The sequence below is a fragment of the Aulostomus chinensis genome, chromosome 20, assembly GCF_037954235.1.
Source record: "Aulostomus chinensis isolate RoL2024-O1b breed Wild chromosome 20, RoL_Achi_v1.0, whole genome shotgun sequence".
NCBI lineage: Eukaryota > Metazoa > Chordata > Actinopteri > Syngnathiformes > Aulostomidae > Aulostomus > Aulostomus chinensis.
In genome coordinates this window covers 12,664,060-12,682,950 of record NC_141339.1, presented here as the reverse complement: position 1 = coordinate 12,682,950, position 18,891 = coordinate 12,664,060, and the positions used below count along the sequence as shown (strand labels likewise).

At 41.6% G+C, this 18,891-nt stretch overlaps 2 protein-coding genes across 4 annotated transcripts; one reads left to right on the top strand and one right to left on the bottom strand.

Moving 5' to 3' along the window:
- Positions 1 to 194: 194 nt before the first annotated feature.
- On the top strand, positions 195 to 6,176 carry pdia6 (protein disulfide isomerase family A, member 6). Of its 2 annotated transcripts, none has more exons than XM_086188849.1 (13): positions 195 to 343; positions 659 to 800; positions 1,285 to 1,342; positions 2,193 to 2,319; positions 2,508 to 2,614; positions 2,698 to 2,843; positions 2,944 to 3,058; positions 3,573 to 3,713; positions 4,346 to 4,430; positions 4,707 to 4,779; positions 4,859 to 5,017; positions 5,092 to 5,188; positions 5,641 to 6,176. In XM_086188849.1, the coding sequence occupies exons 1-13, from the start codon at positions 325 to 327 to the stop codon at positions 5,710 to 5,712; spliced, it is 1,341 nt and encodes a 446-aa protein (XP_086044975.1). In that variant the 5' UTR covers positions 195 to 324; the 3' UTR covers positions 5,713 to 6,176. The 2 variants fall into 2 exon arrangements, with proteins under 2 accessions (XP_086044975.1, XP_086044976.1); XM_086188850.1 differs by having other exon boundaries at positions 2,701 to 2,843; positions 5,641 to 6,175.
- Positions 6,177 to 6,179: 3 nt separating this feature from the next.
- hpcal1 (hippocalcin-like 1) lies at positions 6,180 to 18,316 on the bottom strand. 2 transcript variants are annotated; one of them, XM_086188851.1, is made up of 5 exons: positions 18,007 to 18,316; positions 16,545 to 16,651; positions 10,536 to 11,014; positions 8,551 to 8,656; positions 6,180 to 6,893 (listed from the first exon to the last, which is right to left on the bottom strand). In XM_086188851.1, exons 3-5 carry the CDS (start codon positions 10,911 to 10,913, stop codon positions 6,796 to 6,798), a joined length of 582 nt encoding a protein of 193 aa, XP_086044977.1. In that variant the 5' UTR covers positions 10,914 to 11,014; positions 16,545 to 16,651; positions 18,007 to 18,316; the 3' UTR covers positions 6,180 to 6,795. The 2 variants fall into 2 exon arrangements, with proteins under 2 accessions (XP_086044977.1, XP_086044978.1); XM_086188852.1 differs by lacking the exon at positions 16,545 to 16,651.
- Between the last annotated feature and the right edge of the window lie 575 nt (positions 18,317 to 18,891).

Here is an 18,891-nt window from a genome sequence, read left to right as displayed (position 1 = left end):
TTCTGAAAAACTTGAACAAAAAAAATGACAAAAAAAGGCGACCACACGTGGTTTTGGGCTTGATACACGTAAGCAGTAGAGTAGTTAAATGTAATCAACACTCATCACCCGGCTCACTTTTATTTTGCCCCCTTTCTCTCGTCCTTATGGTACCGGTTTTCTATAACTACACGGCGCGCACTGATTGGCTGAGACGTAGCGTCATCACCAGCGGACCAATCAGGGTGGGCCACGGTAAGATTTCCCGATCTACTTTTCAGGGAGCCGCAGCAGCAGCAGTGTCCTGCGTGTGTTGTTAGAAGAGGAGACGACCACATAGCAGCCATGAGACCTCTACTATTTGGTGAGTGACAGTAATAGCAAGTTTTCTACTTATTAGGAAAAATAAAACTTTTGAGAATGTGTGAGAGAGAAACGCATTTGACAGGGTTTTGGGGTTTTAGTTAGCAAGTTAGCATTTGAGGTACAGATAGCAGGCGCAGGCCCTTGTAAACCTTGAATCAATGAATTAATAAACCCAAATTTAACAAGCTGGCACAGAACAGCGCATTAATTCGGTGTTTAATTCACGGGTTGAAATGGCTGTTCTGTGACTGTGTTATTGAACATAGTGGAACTTCTAATGTCGTGATGTGTTCTTAATGTTTGGCTCCTCCAGGAGTGTTGGGCTGCTCCCTGGTCCTGTCCGTCCATTCCATGTACTCCTCCGGCGATGATGTTATTGAGCTCACCCCCTCGAACTTCCACAAGGAAGTGATCCAGAGTGACAGTCTGTGGCTTGTGGAGTTCTACGCTCCCTGGTGAGTGCACACATCTGTGCCGGGCAGTGGTAACAGGTGTGTTCGAGCTAGAAAGTTATGGTACATAAAGTGTGGTTCACTCCCTTACACGGTCAGGAGGGACTGAGGTGTTAAAAAAAAATGTTAAGGGTCAGAACAAAAGCTGGAGCAGATGATGTGCCCGCACCAAACATCCTCTTAAAAAAGACAGTGTACCATTGACAGATTTTTTTTTGGGGGGGGGGGGGGGGGTGTATATTTAGGTAAATTAATCAGCATATTCAGATGTCAAATGATTTACATGCGAGAACTGAATGTAAATAGCCCGATGCAGATGTTATGTAAGATGTTTAATATTCACCAGGTGTTAATATTGGCTGATTAGTCTCTTTTGACAGATGCTTACACTCCTAACCAGTTCGTCCACCCTATGACCTCAAACGCCATAGGACTCGTAATGTTTGAAATAAGGAATTTTGATGTTCAACTCCCCGCATCTCCGCAGGTGTGGTCACTGTAAAAATCTGGCTCCTGATTGGAAAAAGGCAGCCACTGCCCTCAAGGTAAAGACGCCACCTGCAGCAATGTTGACCCACTGCTTTGAATAATGACATCACAAGATAACGACATTGAGGCTACACCACTTTATGAAGGCGTTATTACGAGAGAACCTGAACGATGTCATGCATTTCAGTTGTGAGAGTAGACTGCAGATGAGATGTGGATGGACAGGATTTCCTGTTTGAATTTGAATCACATGGACAAATGCACACTTATTGAGAAATATGCTTATTTGTTGTACTTCCCAGAGCTGGACAAGAAGTAAAATACTTTTCTCTTTTCTGCACTGATTGCTAGTTAGCTTAGCGTAATGAATGGAAGTGGGTGGTAAAAGTTAGCATACCTCCGTCAAAGGCCCTCAAAATGCACTTTTTCGGATAGATTTTGATCTGAGTTAATGAAATAATAATTTCAAATGAGACATTTTAAAATCAGACCCACAGCCGGGACTACTTTTCGACTGGGTGCAGTGATTTGATGCAGCAGCTCTTAACTTTGACAAACAACTTCCAGTGTTGACTGTTACGACCAATAATGACTGTACTTATCGATGAGGATTATTTCTGGACTAACCACAATCCTGACTCTGAGTTTTTACAGATATGCTAATACTTACCATACACCACCATTCATTGTGCTAAGCTAACTAGCTGTCAGCTGGTCTCAGGTCCCTAATGTACACACAGAAGAGAAAATGGTGTCTATTTTCTTGTCTGTTCTTGGGAGGATAGAAAACAAGCATATTTCCAAAAAAAAATCATTGTTTTTTTTTTTACCATTTGAAAGAACTGGATTAAAAAAAACAGTTTTGGGTTCAACAGCTTATCCCAAACTGATTCTCTCCTCCCTCAGGGTATCGTCAAGATTGGCGCTGTAGATGCAGACCAGCACAAGTCACTGGGAGGCCAGTACGGCGTCAGAGGTTTCCCGACCATCAAGATTTTTGGTGCCAACAAGAACCAACCTGAGGAGTATCAAGGTATGGATGACATCACTGGAGTAATCAGACAGCCCTGTGATTTTGAAACCCTCCGCCACACTGTTCCAGAAAATGTCTTCTCTAGCCTTTCTCAATAGGTTCTGTTAAAACCGATCTTTTTTCTTTTTTTCTTTTTTTTTTTTTGGAAAGATTCTGATTGTCATTTACTGACTCATGTCATCCATTAGGTGGACGTAGTAGCCAGGCCATCGTGGATGGAGCCATGAATGCTTTGCGCACTCTGGTGAAAGACCGGCTGAGCGGCAGGTCCAGCGGCTCTGGCTACAACCAGCAGGTCAGGAAGTAGCTTTTAAGTTCCTGCTGCTTTGAGGTAATTGACCTGTAACATGCTGATGTAACACTCCACGTTTTTCCCAGCAGAGCGGCGGCGGCGGCGGTGGCGGTGGTGGAAGTACGAAGGATGTGGTTGAGCTCACTGATGACAACTTCAACAAGATGGTGCTGGACAGTGATGACGTGTGGATGGTGGAGTTCTTTGCCCCCTGGTGTGGACACTGCAAGAAGTGAGTACTACCTCATTTAGCATTAGTGGGTAGAAAGTATTCCACGTTGTGTTTCAAGGTGACTTTTTTATTTAACCATCTCGCCCATTTAATCTACCAGCCTGGAGCCTGAGTGGGCGGCTGCAGCTGCAACTGTCAAGGAGCGGACCAAGGGCAAAGTTCGCCTCGGAGCTGTGGATGCTACCGTACATCAGGGTGTGTCCAGTCGCTACGGGGTGTGTATGAATTCTTGATGATATCGTGCATTGATTAGCACAGATCTACCAGTAAATGATCTGCTGAGCTAAATTCTGGTCGAATCCACTACGATGAGAACAGCCAAACTAGCGAGTGACTATTAAGCCAGGCGTGCGAGTACGCGCTACAACTCCGCAGCAGGTTTTGTCATCGCCGAGTCGTATCACGATTGTGTGTGAACACTTGACTCAGTATAACAAATGCAGGCTTCAGCAGGGTCAGAGGGTCGCTCTCATCTCTAACCCGCTTCTCTATCATCACGTCAGGAAGTTTAGAATGGTTGCGAACAGACAAATAAAAGCGAGACCTTTTTTTTCTTTTCTTTTTTTGCAGACTCCTAATAATAAAACTCCTATTTAATCAGATGTTGCAGTGTTGGCTGACAGTTACAACTCAACAACACCCACATGAAACACAACTGTTTTTCCTGTATCCGTGACTAAATATAAACATGCTGCTGAATAATCCTATGGATGTATTCTTTGTGCGCAGATCCGAGGTTTTCCCACCATCAAGATTTTCCGCAAAGGCGAAGAGGCCGAGGACTATCAGGGAGGCCGCTCCCGTGGTGACATCATCGAAAAGGCTATGGATCTGTTCTCTGATAACGCCCCCGCTCCTGAATTGCTGGAGGTTGGTACAATGTTGTTGTTGTTTGTCTTTTTTCCCCCACAGTTCGATGCAGATATTAAGGTAAAACCCAGAAATAATTTGTCGAAGGACTGACTCCCTAGTCTCCGAGTCAGGGTTTTGTTTTTATTCTGTCAGAAATAAGGTTTGTGCTTGATACAAGTTTAAGATCCCGTCACATGTTGCTCATGAAATACATCAATAAATACAACAGTGATGAATTTCCAGAGCTTTTTGTGTTATAAAAAATAATGGCATTTGGTAACAAGGTGCTGAATAAGACTGCAATGGTTGTCATGGAGATGAAGCAACGTCACGCCAAAAACAGAAGAAGCGCAATGCTAGAGGCAGTGACATGGAAATAGAGCTGCACAGTTCCGGCGCAGTATTCGTTAAAATGTCCTAATTATCGTGCAACAGACAACCTGCCCACACTCGAGAATAACACAAAAATTAACATTCGGTCTAATTTTACAAATCATATCACAATGGCAAAGATGGGGTTAAATAATCCCAGCTAGATAAATAATCTGAGTAACAGCCCTCCACTGAAGTCATCAGCAGGCATCAACTGAGACTGCTTGACACCTGAGATGCCTAAAAAAACAAAAACCATTGTATTGGTTGTCCCTCAGATCCTTAATGAAGACATCTTGAAGAAGACCTGTGAGGACAGTCAGTTGTGTGTTATCGCCGTCCTGCCACACATCCTGGACACAGGTGAGACCATATACACACACACACATCTCCAACTCTGATGGTGCTGAATTGTTCAGACATCTAAAGCTAACAACCAATGTGATTGTGAGATTGAGCTGGAATATTTACTCAACCCGCCTGCTGGGATCATTAAACTGTTTCAGTTTATTGAATTAAATAACACTGAAGAATCAAAGTGTATTATTCAGATTAATTGCAGCACTCCTACAGGCTAGTGGGAATGTTTCCTCCGAGGATGAATTATTCATAGACCTCCCCAACCGACTGACTCAACAGGTGCCGCCGGTAGAAACGGCTACCTGGAGGTGATGATGAAGATGGCTGAGAAGTACAAGAAGATGATGTGGGGGTAAGAATAAAAGTAGCTCAAGATTTTTGACCAGGACCTAATTACCGCCATGACTAATGGCTCGCTGTCCCTCCATCAGCTGGCTCTGGACCGAGGCCGGCGCTCAGATGGAGCTGGAGTCGTCTCTGGGGATCGGCGGCTTTGGCTATCCCGCAATGGCCGCCATCAACGCACGCAAGATGAAATTTGCTCTACTGAAGGGTTCCTTTAGCGACACCGGTATTCACGAGTTCCTCAGGTGGGTATCAAGTGTTTCACCGCATTGAGAGTGAAACACAGTGGCAAATCGTCTGATCACGCTCCCGTTTGTAGGGAACTTTCCGTTGGTAGAGGTTCTCCCACCACGCTGGGAGGCGGGGCCATGCCCAAGATTCACACTGCCGAACCCTGGGATGGCAAAGATGGACAGGTGAGAGACGAACATGCCCAACATTTATCTGCCCGTGTCGACCTTTGCAGCAGCCAAGTATTGTAAAGATTATTTGATTATTTTAGGGTGACGGGATTTCTCTCAATGAATAAAATTCAGAATTGTGTTTATCTCAAATTAAGAAGAGAATCAAGAACCCATCAGAAATCACTTCCGTGAAGATATGAGTCTCTCTGTTGAGCAGTGCTATAAGCCAAAGGTGTTCCATGAATGTTGGTCTAGTTTCGTGGAACAGAGTGATAGATAAAATGTTGCATTGGCTGTTTTAACTCCATCCCCTTCTTGCCCCCCACGATGACAAACAGCTCCTGTGTGGCAGCTAGCACGTAGCATCCTGCGCACGAAAAAGGGAAATCAAACAGGCATTCAGGAGTTACATTCACACTTAGCATTCTTCTCATATTCATTAACGTGTTTTTCCTGGATCCCAGCTTCCCGTGGAGGAAGACTACGACCTCAGTGACGTAGACCTGGACGATGACTTTGACAAGGATGAGTTATGAGCCCAGAGCAGGCAGGGATCTGATCCACACTGTTTTTGGTTGGATCCGGTCCGGTCCCGTGCCACCCACCTCCCCTCTCCCATGGATGAACGGAAGGCCGGGTCGCTCAGTTACTGAAATACTCCAGAAAAGACTCATGTGGGACACTTTGTCAGTCGTGCAGGTCAGGAGGGAGCCGCGGCGTCACGTCCCTGGAACACCTGCTGAACGTCAGATGCTGCAGCGTATTTATAAAGCTGTCAGCAGCTGAGGAGAGAAGACCTTCATTGTTCATTAGTCTTTGTCAAACATCGCTCCCTCCTCTGGCACCTGTTTTTTTTTTTTTTTTTTTTAAGACTTCAAATTAACGTCCACTCTGATGTGACTAAACATATTTGTTTTCCTCTTTTCAACGCAGTGAGTGAGAGTCACTGTGCGTCATGTCTGTCCAGGACGAATTGGGGGGGGGGGGGGTAAATGTGGGGACTTCTTGTGTAGATTTTTCTTACACGACTTTTATTTGAATTGTGTGAAAACAAAATGACATTTTTTTTGTTACAAAAATAAAAAGGAATAAAAACAACTACTGCCTCAGTATTCACGTAAATTGGTACAACAACAACAACAAAAAAAAAAACGCATTTCACCGAGCGCATGCAATACCAAAGGCATACAGATATTGGTCCGAACAGCAACGTGAGCTACTGTTTATATCCTGAGCAACGATAAGCAACAACTCGATCAGATCATACCAAGTGATGTAATTAGTTTCCTCTTAATGTAACATAGTGGGAGTCATAATACTTGCAAGCATACAGTCCAGTCTGAATAAGTACATGATATGGCACCTGACGGAAGAAGAGCAAGTCAATCATGTTAAGAGTGCTTCAGAGGGAAGGCGCGCGCACACACACACAACTGAGAGCACGCCATCGTCCACAGACAAGGAGCCACATTGACAGAATTATCTATCCATGTAAACATTAAGACACAGGAGTGTTTTTTTAAATTACGGAATCACACAGTTGTGTCATGACAAAGCTTCTAGCAGGTGAACAACATGAAGCTGAATGTGTTTGTATGAGTGTGAGATTGTCTCTGTCCTCAGAACTGACGAGAGGCCCCCTGATCCGACTGCAGCAGTCTGACAATGGACGGATCACTTTTGGCACCTTTAATGAACTCCTCCAAAGACAACCTACCTGTGGAGCACAGACCAAAAAATAGAACCTCGGTAATCAGCAGCTAGACATGTGATGGTGGTGTGAGTCACACAGAGACCACCGACCCGGATCTACAGAAAAGACTCACATGAGCCTTTGTAGCTAAAAATGACAGCTGCCCTAGATAACACAATACCTGCAATTTTGAATAAATATGTACCAGTATTAACACTTAAATGACTGTGATGATAAAAGCTGGACATTTTCATATTATTCAGGAGCAAACTGGGTGTACTCAGTATTTATTTAAAAATTCTAGAAGGGATGCACGATAATATCGGTACAATATCGGTATCTACAGGTATTTTTTCATGTATCAGTGCCAATCGATGTTTGGCTCAGGTCTGCTCTTTTTAGCTCATCTTTTGTTGTTTATTATGAGGAAACAATATATAACATATAAAATGTAGGGCCTTTTCCCAATATTTAGAAAGTCAAATCGTATTTTTTTTAGTTAGCCAATCTCATACCTATCTGTATCTGCTAGGGAGTGACTGGTTGCTCAGCTGATATTACTATTTGAATGCAGGCAAAGTCAGTTCACAATGGAAATCATGCACTTGCATTGCTTGTCCAGGAGAGGGCGCTGTGCTCCAGTGCTGCCCTGGAGGGATTTTTGGTCAATAATTACACTGTACACACTTCAAGAATCTCAGCCATCTAATCAGCTACTGGAACTGTTTTACTCCCTACAATCAAATAAATTGTATATAAATTGTAAATAAATAAATACTCCCTACCAAATATCTCATCTTGGTAAGCCCCCCCACACACACACACACGCACACACTGTATATTTATGTGTTAAGCAATATCTACAAAATCTGAGTACCATGAACTAAAACAGATCATACTGAAATTGCTAACATCATCTAAATCAGTTGGACAATCCAATAACCGATACAACCAATACAGTTACGTACTACACGTGTGGATGGATCTTCAGGTGACTTCTGGTCAATGCACAACTGTCTCTCAGTATTTGATTATATAGGAAGTCCATCCTGAGACAAAGTTTGACCTTTCGGAACGTTTTGAAGTAAAAACCTCCCCGCCAGTACCTCTGAACATCTCCCTGACATGTGACATGCCAAACATGTTCAGAAACTCCAGTCACACACATGTGTCACGTCACCTTTTCACCCTTTACGTCAGAGCGCAGGCAACGCGGTGGCTCGGCAGGAGAGAAGCCTGCTAATGATTTGATGGGTCATGTTATGTCATGTTCTTATGTGACATCCTATTACTCTCTCTCTCTGTCCCGTCCTCTTTCCTTCATGCTGCCTCCAAACGGAATAACGTGGGACTTTTAGTCAACTAGTTTTTCAAGATATATTTATATCTTCACTGTCTTTATATAATGTTTCCCTTTCAACTGGCAGATAACAATTTATGGTCCATTTGCGGTTGTGTAACGCAATAAATTGCTAATCAGTGGAGGTGGGTCACCGAGTCAACTTGATGTACACTAGTTCAGGAAGTTTCACTGAGTGGAAGCCTCGGTTTGCCTGGAACAGTCAAGAAACATCACATTTCTCTGGAGCTTCAGTGAAATCGTTTTACTTCATTCCAGCCTGCTTTAGAGATTCTCTTCGCAAAGGAAAATGGGGGGGGGGGGGGGGGGGGGGAGTCTCACCATCGTTGTCAATGTCCATCTGTCTGAAGATCTTATCTGTACGTTTCTCCGGTGTCGATTCATCCTCGGGCATCTTCATCACAGACGATACCATCTTGTAAATCGCCTGAAAAAGAAGAGGGTTTTCCTGTCATGCTGGTGTATTTACAGATGTACACATGAAGGAGAGGCGTCTCAGCTTCATTTTTGTCTGAAACGCATCTGAAATGACCTTTTTTTTTTTTCTTTAGCTGCCTGGAAATGATCCTCACCACAGGGCTAATATTGTATCTATTTGTATCCTTCTGCACGCTAAAGGTCACGTAGCTTAGATCAGACAATGATGTGCAGCTGAAAAACAGACGGTATTCCACGGCAGCAAAAAGCACGGATGCTTTAGGATAGGTTTTTTTTGTGTGTGTGTGTGTTTATTTGTTTGTTTTTCCACATTCATTTGTATCCACAAACACAATAGACAGAGCCAATATTGATCTGGCTCTGCGGGCTGCTCAGCTCACCATATTGGAAGAGTAAATATAGCCAGGCTGATAAAAAAAACAAAAAAAACTCAAAGGGCAGCCTCTATGACGTGAGGTGAAAACATCTTATGAATTCAGTACAGCAAGAGAAAAGCATGTCACCATCCAATAAAATAAACCTATGTAGCGCCAGGACACTGATCCTTTGTTTCAGTCTGGCGGTATACACTTAACTAAAACATAATCATGTATTATCAATCAAAATTAACCGAAAGACATTTTTCTCAGTCGATCTTCACTGAACCACGTTTACTCTAAAATGCGGTTATTTGTGGAGCAAATTTGCATCCCCCCCCCCCCAATTTTTTTTGGCCATTCTTTTAATTCCCAAACACAAACAGAGAACTGAAAATTTGCTATTTAAATGTGAACCGGGGCTGGAGGAGCGTTTTGAGTATCTTCTGCTATTTTCAGATACTTTATTGAAAGATTGGCAATAAAATAATTACGACAACAATCGAGGGATTATCATAACATCTCAAGGCAAGGAATTGTATAATTCCATTTTCTAAATGTACATATTGCTAAATTCGTTAAAAAAAAAAGAAAAAAAAGAAAAATCCTGTCTATCATCCTGACATTTCAGTTCTATTGAGGGAAATCTTGCTTCCCTCAATGGAAACAGAAAAAGAGCTTTTTCATTAAATTCAAGCACTTTCCAAGATTCCTAAACCATAAATGACCAGACTCTCGAAGCCTTTATCAGTATATCTGAACAGTGAAGATAATTCTCAATCAAAGAAGTCTTGATAGTTGTGTTTCAGACCATAAACTCATAAGGGAAATGCTAACTGAGGTAATAAATGAAGTGAGAAACTAGAAAAAGAGGGGCACAGTGGTGCAGTGGTTAGCACATAGCAAGAAGGTTCCAGGTTCGAGCCCCGGCTCCAGCACAGGATCTTTCTGTGTGAGTCTCCATGTTCTCCCTGTTCCTGTGTGGGTTCTCTCTGGTACTCCAGCTTCCTCCCACAGTCCAAAGACATCAAGAGGGGACGAGGCTGATTGATACTCTAAATTGACCGTAGGTGTGACTGTGAGTGTGAATGGTTGTCTGTCTCTATGTGTTGGTCCTGTGATGGACTGGTGACCCGTCCAGGGTGAACCCCGCCTCTCACCTGAAGGCTGCTGGGATAGAGAGAGCCCCCCGCGACCCTTAACAGTATAAGTGGTGGAAAATGGTTGGATGGATTTTGAAAAGTTTTCTCTCATCCCTTACTACTATGTTTGGATGTAGCTTGTAAATGGAGAGTTAAAAATTAAAAATGGTCAGCATCACACCTCGGCTGTGCGGAAGAAAATGGATGGATGGATGGATGGATGGATGGATGGATGGATGGATGGCAGAGGCTTTGCCAACTGCTGGTCATTAGTAAAGCAAAAAACCCCTCCAGCTTCACTCTGTAGACCCTAACCTTATGTCCACTGCATTTATACAGACTGTGAGAATGATGTGTCATATGTCCTCACCTGAACTATCTCCAGCATCTCTGCTCGACTGATGTACCCATTCCCGTCCAGGTCGTACATGCTGAAGGCCCAGCGCAGCTTCTGCTCAAGCCCGCCGCGGGACGTCACGCTCAGGGCAATGATGAACTCCCTGAAGTCAATGGTGGCATCACCGTTCGTGTCAAAGGTGCGGAAGACATGCTCAGCAAACTTTGAGGCGTCTCCGTACGGAAAGAAGTTGGCATAGATCTTCTTGAACTCCTCCACAGTCAGGTGGCCGGTGGGACAGTCCTTGAGGAAGCCTCGGTACCACTCCTGCAGCTCATGGTCAGTGAACTCTGTGTTTTCTCTCAAGTCGTTCAGGACCTCAGGCCTCAGCTTGCTGTTCTGTTTCCCCATGACACAGCACTCTCACAGGCAGGCGGGCAGGCAGGCGGGTACTGTAGCTGGGCTCCCTGTGATTCTCCACTCTCCTGTTGACTACTGGGCTTCCTCTACTCCTGCAGGAGACCCAAAATCCTCATTAATAACCCTGCGTGACTACCATCAATGATTCATGGCTTCAATAAATCCTTTTAGTTTGCTACTACTGCATACAATAAAACCTGCTGAAGATACTTCTCAGTCTCACACACACACATAAAATACGAGTCTGTGTGTGTGTGTGTGTGTGTGTGTGTGTGTGTGTGTGTGTGCATCTGTGAGGATGGCCTGGTCTCCGGGGATACCGTATTACTGCTCTGCCACCATGATAATTTATCGACCCTTCGCCACTTGGCTAAAGGGCCTAGAGTCCTGGGGCAATGTAATTCTCAATAAAGCCATTTTCTAAAAGGTCAAACTGATAGCGACAGTTGTTACTGAGGAGGCCAGACACTCATCGTCTCAAAATAATATTCAGATAGGTTTCAAGCAGACAACAATCAATCGACTGATTAAAGACAAACACATATTAAGGCTACAAAACACAAACAAGCACCTGGTCCTATTCTGGTTTGTCTAAATTCTGTTTCCATGGTTATACTCTGTTTATTCATGTATGCAGGGTTATTCATCATCAGGGATATGATGATGAATAAAAAAAACATCCAGAATAAAACTATTAGATGTGACACTTTGTGCACCGCAACCCAGTGATGAAGCTGAGGCAAACATGGGTGTGTTGGTGAGTAAAAAGGTTATGACATTTACTGAGAAAATTTGTGCCGCGTCTACGTGTGCATGCTAATTTCTTTTTGTGCCTGAAACGAGAATTAGTGGTAGATTTCAAAAACAGAAGGAGAACAAATCTGTTTCGTATGATCCCAGGAAGAACACAAGATGTTTTTGGCCATTTGTACGCAGACAAAACCATATAAAATGTGTATTTCATTGCTTGTTTCAAAGCATCTTGTCAAAGATGAATATAGAAGAAGAGATCTAGAGACCACCGCACTGAAATTAGATGATGGGGAAGTAATTGGCTAAACCTGAGCTAATGTTTTACCACATGTATCTGGTAAACGGTGAGTGGGAGGGACAGAAAAAGAGATGTGCGGGGGCAGGGCAGAAGAAAGAGTGGAATATGTATGACACATAGAAAGAAAAACTATTTCCAGCGATACTATGCACACTCCTTTGGAATAACACCCCCACTCCTCGGTGTTACATCTAATGAATTTAGCAAAAAGAGAGAGAGAGAGGGAGAGAGAGAGAGAGAGAGAGGGAGAGAGATGTATTATCCTCACACTCTGTTCAATTATTGAAACCTCATTTCTCATGTTATTGTCACTGAAGCAGCTCTATCTGGCAAAGTACAAATGAAAGCAGTGTGAATGTCGTTGTGGTCTTTTATGCACACTGACAACCTTACTTCTAATAACTGTTGCCAAGGTGTAATTTCCTGCAGTTTCATGAATCCTAGTCACTGTATAATATGAGATCTTTTTAGTGTTGCTGGCAGACGGAGCTGAAATTAACCCAATCCCTGTTTTCTTAACCAGTGGGTGGAAATGCTCTAGAATTTAGCGACTTCTTCGGAGGCTTAAATTCCGGGATGGGGGATGTCAAAATTTCTGTTGTAGTTTTCTTGGATGAGACTTGACATGTTTTTAATAATATTTTGAAAATTCCATCATTGAGTTGGAAAAGTAGCAAGGGATGTATTTTTGAAGGTGTTGTTAATGATTTCAGAGACGTCTCTGTTTGTGAGTTGAAGTTTAGTGGCTGTCTTGTTCCAAAGTCAGAGTTTGATTTTCTTACATAAGTACAACACGTAAGTCCTGACCAAGAAATCGGCTGGGGATAGCTGCACGAACAAGTCCTGGCAAAGTGGCATAGTTAAATTTATGTCCATGCATGTATTTCTCAAAACAGAAATACGTAAAAAAAAAAAAAACATCAGCAGACTAATCAGTTATCAGATTTTTTAAAAATAGTTTTTTTTTTCAGCCTCAGAAATTCCATATTGTTCGGGTACAAATTAATTACTTTCAATAAAAGTTTCTGTCTTAATCAGTTGATCCGGCAACACCCAGTGTTTAGTTTAGTGATGGGAATTGAGTATTTTTTTAGAAAATCAATATCAATGCTGTTATCAGTTCCGCTTTTGAGACCAATTCTTAGTCGATAGCCTTATCTATACATTATTTTCAGCATGGAAAACTATGATGTCATATTCAAAAGAGAGCGTAGAAACACAAATTAACAACAACATGAACCCAACATACATTCACGTTACGCAATGACTAATCAGATGGACAAAGTAACAGGATGAGGTTGTTTACCTCACTATAGCAGGTCTTACCTGCACCGCTACTCCCTGGAATGCCTCAAAACTAGCTTGTAGCTAACATCGCCAGTAACTGCTGTTATTTTCCTCAGTATATTGTGCTACTTTATTGATACATGCAATGGAGTGATTGATTAATTTATCTGATGATATATATGAAGTACAATTTTTACTTACTGTACAACCACCCTGTTGTTGTACTTCTGATTAAATGTATTCATTTTATAAGTGGTTAAGACAGTGCCAAAGCAAATTATTGTATATCTAATTTAAAAATATCTGGGCTAAATTCAACTGTGGATATGTATTGTATGTATTTTTAAAAAATGCATACACTGATGTATATACAGAAATTTGTATTTCTAAAATAAGAGGAATATGCATTGAGAATTTGAGCTGCTGAATATAAACAGTATTTCACACCAGGCACAAAATATCAAGACAGAAATTAATCAAGTGTGCTTAATATCATGAGGAGTTGACGACACAGGACTTTTTAGCTACTTTATGGGAAAAAAATGTTTGTTTTACTAACATACATAGCACTGATGAGATTGCGAACCGATCAAAACAATTGTAAAACAAACCCATTGAGTGCTATGAATAGCCAGCACACTACCATCACTCAGTGACGTCATGTCCCCTGCCAGCATTGTTCCCCTTTAGTTCCAGGTCCAGAAGACACTTTACGATGTTCTATAGATGTTCAGTTCTGAGTAGGAGCCTAATTAGAACAATTTGGATCTGACTTTGAAGAGTGAGCGGTGGGAGTGGTAACAGTTAAATTATCCACTGATGGTGATGAGAGCGGCTTCATAATTGTGTTGTGCGGGCATACAGTAAATTGCAGTTATGTAGTTGATATGGATGAGTCTGTAAAAGGCAGAGGAAGTACTAGTACTAGTCTTAACTAATATAGATATTAGATATATTTGACTCACTATGAGAAGGATAGCTGAAGATAGCTAAGTTGGTTAGCTATCTCGATATGCTAATGTCACACTCAATAGAAAGGATTGATTTCCTTGACTATGAAACTCTCTATAGCTTTCTGAGCTCATGGGTCCAATAAGATTACAACAATTACATTATCTACCCATGGTAAAGTTAACAGAAGGCTAACTGGAAGCAGCCAGCTCTGCAAATCCACCATCCTGCTAGCAGTGAGAGAAGCTAAACAAACACTTTAGCGCCATCTAGAGTAGAAACGCAGAGGGATTTACAGGAATGAAATAAATTATCATAATGTGAACTTGTTTGGCGAAGGCTTATATGCAAGGAAAGAAGGAAGAATTAAACACTTAAGCTATAATATGAATGAAAATGTCTACATTTTGAATAATAGATAGGCTTCATTTTGACTTAAATGACATGTGAAAATTACAATTTACTGCCAGTAAAAAAAATAGTGATGTGGCACAGATTGGGAACACAGAGGCACAGCAGTGATTTGAGCTTAATGATGAAAATGACTATGCCAGCAGGCTAAATGTTAACACCATCACCACCACCTGTATTGAAATGAACTGTGGAGAATCAAGTGCTGCCTGAGCGTCGTCCTCCGACTAGAACACGAGGAAGCGACAGCAACTCCTCAGCTCTTTGTCACATGGACTTTTCCACGCAGGCTCAGCTCAGCTCAGCTCAGCTCAGCGTGCAGGCTGAGCTGGAGCAGACATAAATAGGCATTTCAATTTATTCCCTTGACACACAAAACCACACGAAACCCAGAAGTTTCCATACTGGAAACTGAAAAGTGCTGCCCTGAGGTTTCTAAGGGCTCTGAAGGTCACATTTACATACAAGAGAAGACAGTTGTAATTTGTAAAGAAAACAGCATGTTCTCTGGCCACAAGATGATATTTCAAAATGTATATTGATGATTGATTATACATACATTTAAACACTATTCCCTGAAGGTATGGGTTTCAATTGAGGTTTATTCCATATTTCTATATAGACTCACTTTTTAGGACACAAGAAAGTGGGATGATCTTGATGGGGGCCTGGATGAAGTTAATTTCTGATCTTTGAGTTGCTATTTAGTCTTGGTTTTAATGGTATATGAAATACTATTGAACTGTTTGCAGGCAGAGACTGTCTTCAGTAGATGGGACCAATCCAGGCCTGAGTTTGAGACAGCTTTTTTCACAGCTGGGGATTTCAGGTTGGCACATCTGTTAACTCTATTAAAAAAAGGCCACATACTGCATCAACATATTTTGAAATGTGATCAGAATTCATATTGTTGCTAGAGAATGATGCCTTGACTACCGGAGTCACTCAGAGTTCTTAAGCAGGTTTATAGCTGTTGCCTCCTGAAATTGTCATTCCGCATTCCGTTTTTGCAATTCCCCTCGATTGCGCCACAACAGTTTGTCCCCAACCTCAGTGTAATGTACTTTTTCCAGTGGGTTCCCAGTCTAATGAGTCTGCCTCACACAGGCTCCCTGCTGGATCACGTATCCCCCTCCCCAAGGCTGCTGTGCAGTTCCTGTTAACCTCTGACCGGGTTAGTTTCACTGCTGTTTGTCATTTCTGGGGAAATGGTTTGTCCCGACAAAAGGAAGCCTTTCTTCTTTATCCAGACGCACATGACTTCATCTACAGCAAAGATGGATGTCCAGCAATATCAGATAATGAGAGGACAAGGGTGTGTGTTTACTGACACACACACATGCGTGGTAAGTAGAGCAGCGAAACTGCTTGCAGTGTGTCTAGAGAGAATGACAAACAGCTAATGGGGCAAACTATGACTCATAAACTATGACTACTATCATTCAAATTTAAGAAGAAACCTTCTTTATTGTCATCTACAAGCTGAATTTAAGTCACAGTCATAGCTTGTGGTTATACAGGAGGTAAACCTAACATGACAACTATGTGTCTTAATGTGATGTATAAAAACACAATATACACTCAGTGTTTCTTTAGTGCCACCAACAGTAAGGGATATTTGCACCACTGTGCAGCATCAGTCTCTTTGTTCACACGAAATCCAAATATTATCAGGCGCCACCTCCCTCTCACACACTTCATGGTGTGCAGGGATACGAGGGCCCACTCATCACTTATGGTTTTGTATCTGGTTTGGTTCTTGGTATGTACTCACCGAGTTCCCCCTAGGTATTTTTTGTAATGGTCAAATCAATGGAAGAATTTGAAATAACTTCTTTATTTCCTTTAAATTAAATCGGGCTCTACATCAAATATTTCCCACAGTTTTCCTGCAGAAATATAACATAGAAAATGTGTCTCACCTCTTTTGGATTGAATGTAAATCACATAAACTGATACTGTCCTCAGTAGGGAAAGAAAGCTGACTTCCCAGTGTATTCTTGCTCTGCAGCCCGAGGTAAATGAGTGCCTGAAAAGAAGACTGCATTAGTTGGTCCAGGGGAAAAAAAAAGAAAACAAGCTCTCCAGTTATTCTCGCTTTCAGTGCTGCTTCATGGCAGTCTCTCTGAACCAGTGTCAGAGAAAATCATACAGTGTATCAGGATGAAATCCCCTGACACACCAGTAGTCAAGGCAACAGAATAGTAGTGCTAAAGCTTACGACTACAAGGCAGAGTAACTATCAAACTGGGGCATACACAGGGCCGGAGATGGCTAATATTAACAAACAAGAGACACAAGAACATATTGTGTGTGTTTGTGTGGGTGTGTGTTGTATGTGTTGGTTTGGGGTTTTCAAATTAAAAGGAAAGGTTGTGTGTGTGTGTGTGTGTGTGTGTGTGTGTGTGTGTGTGTGTCCTTCAGAGGGACTTTAGTGGGGTACACGCTGGATGGGTCGCCAGTCCGTCGCAGGTGCATAGGTTATAATTTTTTACATTCTATGTATTTGTACACAACTGCAAGTTTTTTTTATTTTAATTGATAGTTTTTATGACAAGTCACTGGGGTTAAAGGCTACACAAACAAAAAGCTTGCTGCAATTATCTGGACAATTATTGCAATATGACTCCTAATTTCAGTGGGGATGATCATTTTTGCATTTTGAAAGACATAAAAACAACAAACCTTAAAAATCAAAAAAAAAACTGCAATGCGTCATTTATACTTGTACAAGTATGTTGCCTCGTTTTCATTTTCATCTCTAACTTGCACTTGACCCTACTGAGTTTATTTTAATTCACAGCTGCGCAATTAGCCAATCACAGCATCAGTCTCTTCCTCTCTCTCACTTTATGCATATCTATCTATAACTATCTATCTATCTATCTATATCTATATATATATACATGGCATTAGGTGCCCAATCAAAAATTATTCTGTCTTCATGACATATGTTTTAATTAGAGATTGGCAATAACAATATCAAAATGTTATTGTGATGGTTTGGTATCATATGACAACATACAGTGAACCACAGCTAGCTTGAGTATTGGCTCTGCTCTTTATTAATTTATTAGCTACATTGTGATGTAATATTCTTCTCTTTACTTCTTCCAACTGGAAGTAAATATATACAACATTATGTCTAAACTTGTTAGAAGTTCTTAAAACCAACTGAAAAATTGTCCAACAGGTGGATAATAATTTGATGTGCTATTTTGAGGAGAAGGACTGATCTCGGCTGGGTCTTGGATGGATGTCACCCCCGAAACACCCCTATGTCCGGGGGGAAGTTATCACAGCAGCCCTTGGCAGTCTGGAGACTGGACATCGCAGCAACTGTACCAACCATCCCGAGTATTAGTTTGAATAAATTTAACTTACCTCTTTAAAGGTTTTATTTTTAGGTCTTCCGGTTTAAAAAGTCCACTTGGGTTGAGCCAACTTTCCCACTTTATGGCGTCACCTAACTTAACCGTTAACTTAGCCTCACCTACACCTCCTTCTTCTCTGAAAAACAACAACAAAATAAGATTCAAGGCCGAATTTAACACTTTGAAAGCGTAGAAAGAAGGGAGAAATATAACAGTAAAGCGAAAATGATATTTTCTAAGTTTTTGTTAGTGAGAGCTGTCCGCTATCCTCCAACGTAGAGGCTTTATCGTGGAAGATGTGGCACAGGGAAGGCTCGGTTTTCATCCGACTCGTCCATTTACAACTATAGGTTTTAATTTATTATTTAAAGGCAATAGATTAGGGACTTGTGGTTTGGACAAGCAATTTTAACAATTCAAAATGTAAGCTATATAAATAAAGACATTTAACAGTTATGTCAAAATGTTTAATTCGTGTTTACTGACAAAGACTTTATGTATAGAACCTTCAACCCCCCTACTCACGGAGTAGACCATTCCACACTCGCTGCTTCCATCGTAGAAACAGTCGCAGCTACGTCCTGTGGAAAATTATCACTGGGGACTATTATTAGCTCCGTATCTTAAATAAACGCTTCACATTTGAGAGGAAATCTCGCAACTCTGAGAAGCATTGTGAAATTCCACAGAAAACCGTAAAAAAATCAACTCTGCATAAATTAATAAATCAATCACTTACAAGCTTGCAACAAATGAGGATTTATTGGAATAGTTTTATTAAGGGGCCAAATGACACCTCTCCTTAGAAGTCAGATTGTTTTGTTTTTTTCAAGTGAAGTACTATACACACAGAGAGGTGCGACTTCTTTATACAGAATAAAGATATTCAATATTT

Excerpts from the sequence above, each read along its gene's own strand:
- pdia6 (XM_086188849.1), top strand. Across the intron at positions 4,431-4,706 it reads GCCACACATCCTGGACACAG|GTGCCGCCGGTAGAAACGGC; the intron begins GTGAGACCATAT and ends CTGACTCAACAG. Across the intron at positions 5,018-5,091 it reads GGTATTCACGAGTTCCTCAG|GGAACTTTCCGTTGGTAGAG; the intron begins GTGGGTATCAAG and ends TCCCGTTTGTAG.
- hpcal1 (XM_086188851.1), bottom strand. The coding sequence starts at position 10,913 with ATGGGGAAACAGAACAGCAAGCTGAGGCCTGAGGTCCTGAACGACTTG. Across the intron at positions 8,657-10,535 it reads AGATGCTGGAGATAGTTCAG|GCGATTTACAAGATGGTATC; the intron begins GTGAGGACATAT and ends CTTCTTTTTCAG. Across the intron at positions 6,894-8,550 it reads GATGGACATTGACAACGATG|GTAGGTTGTCTTTGGAGGAG; the intron begins GTGAGACTCCCC and ends TGTGCTCCACAG.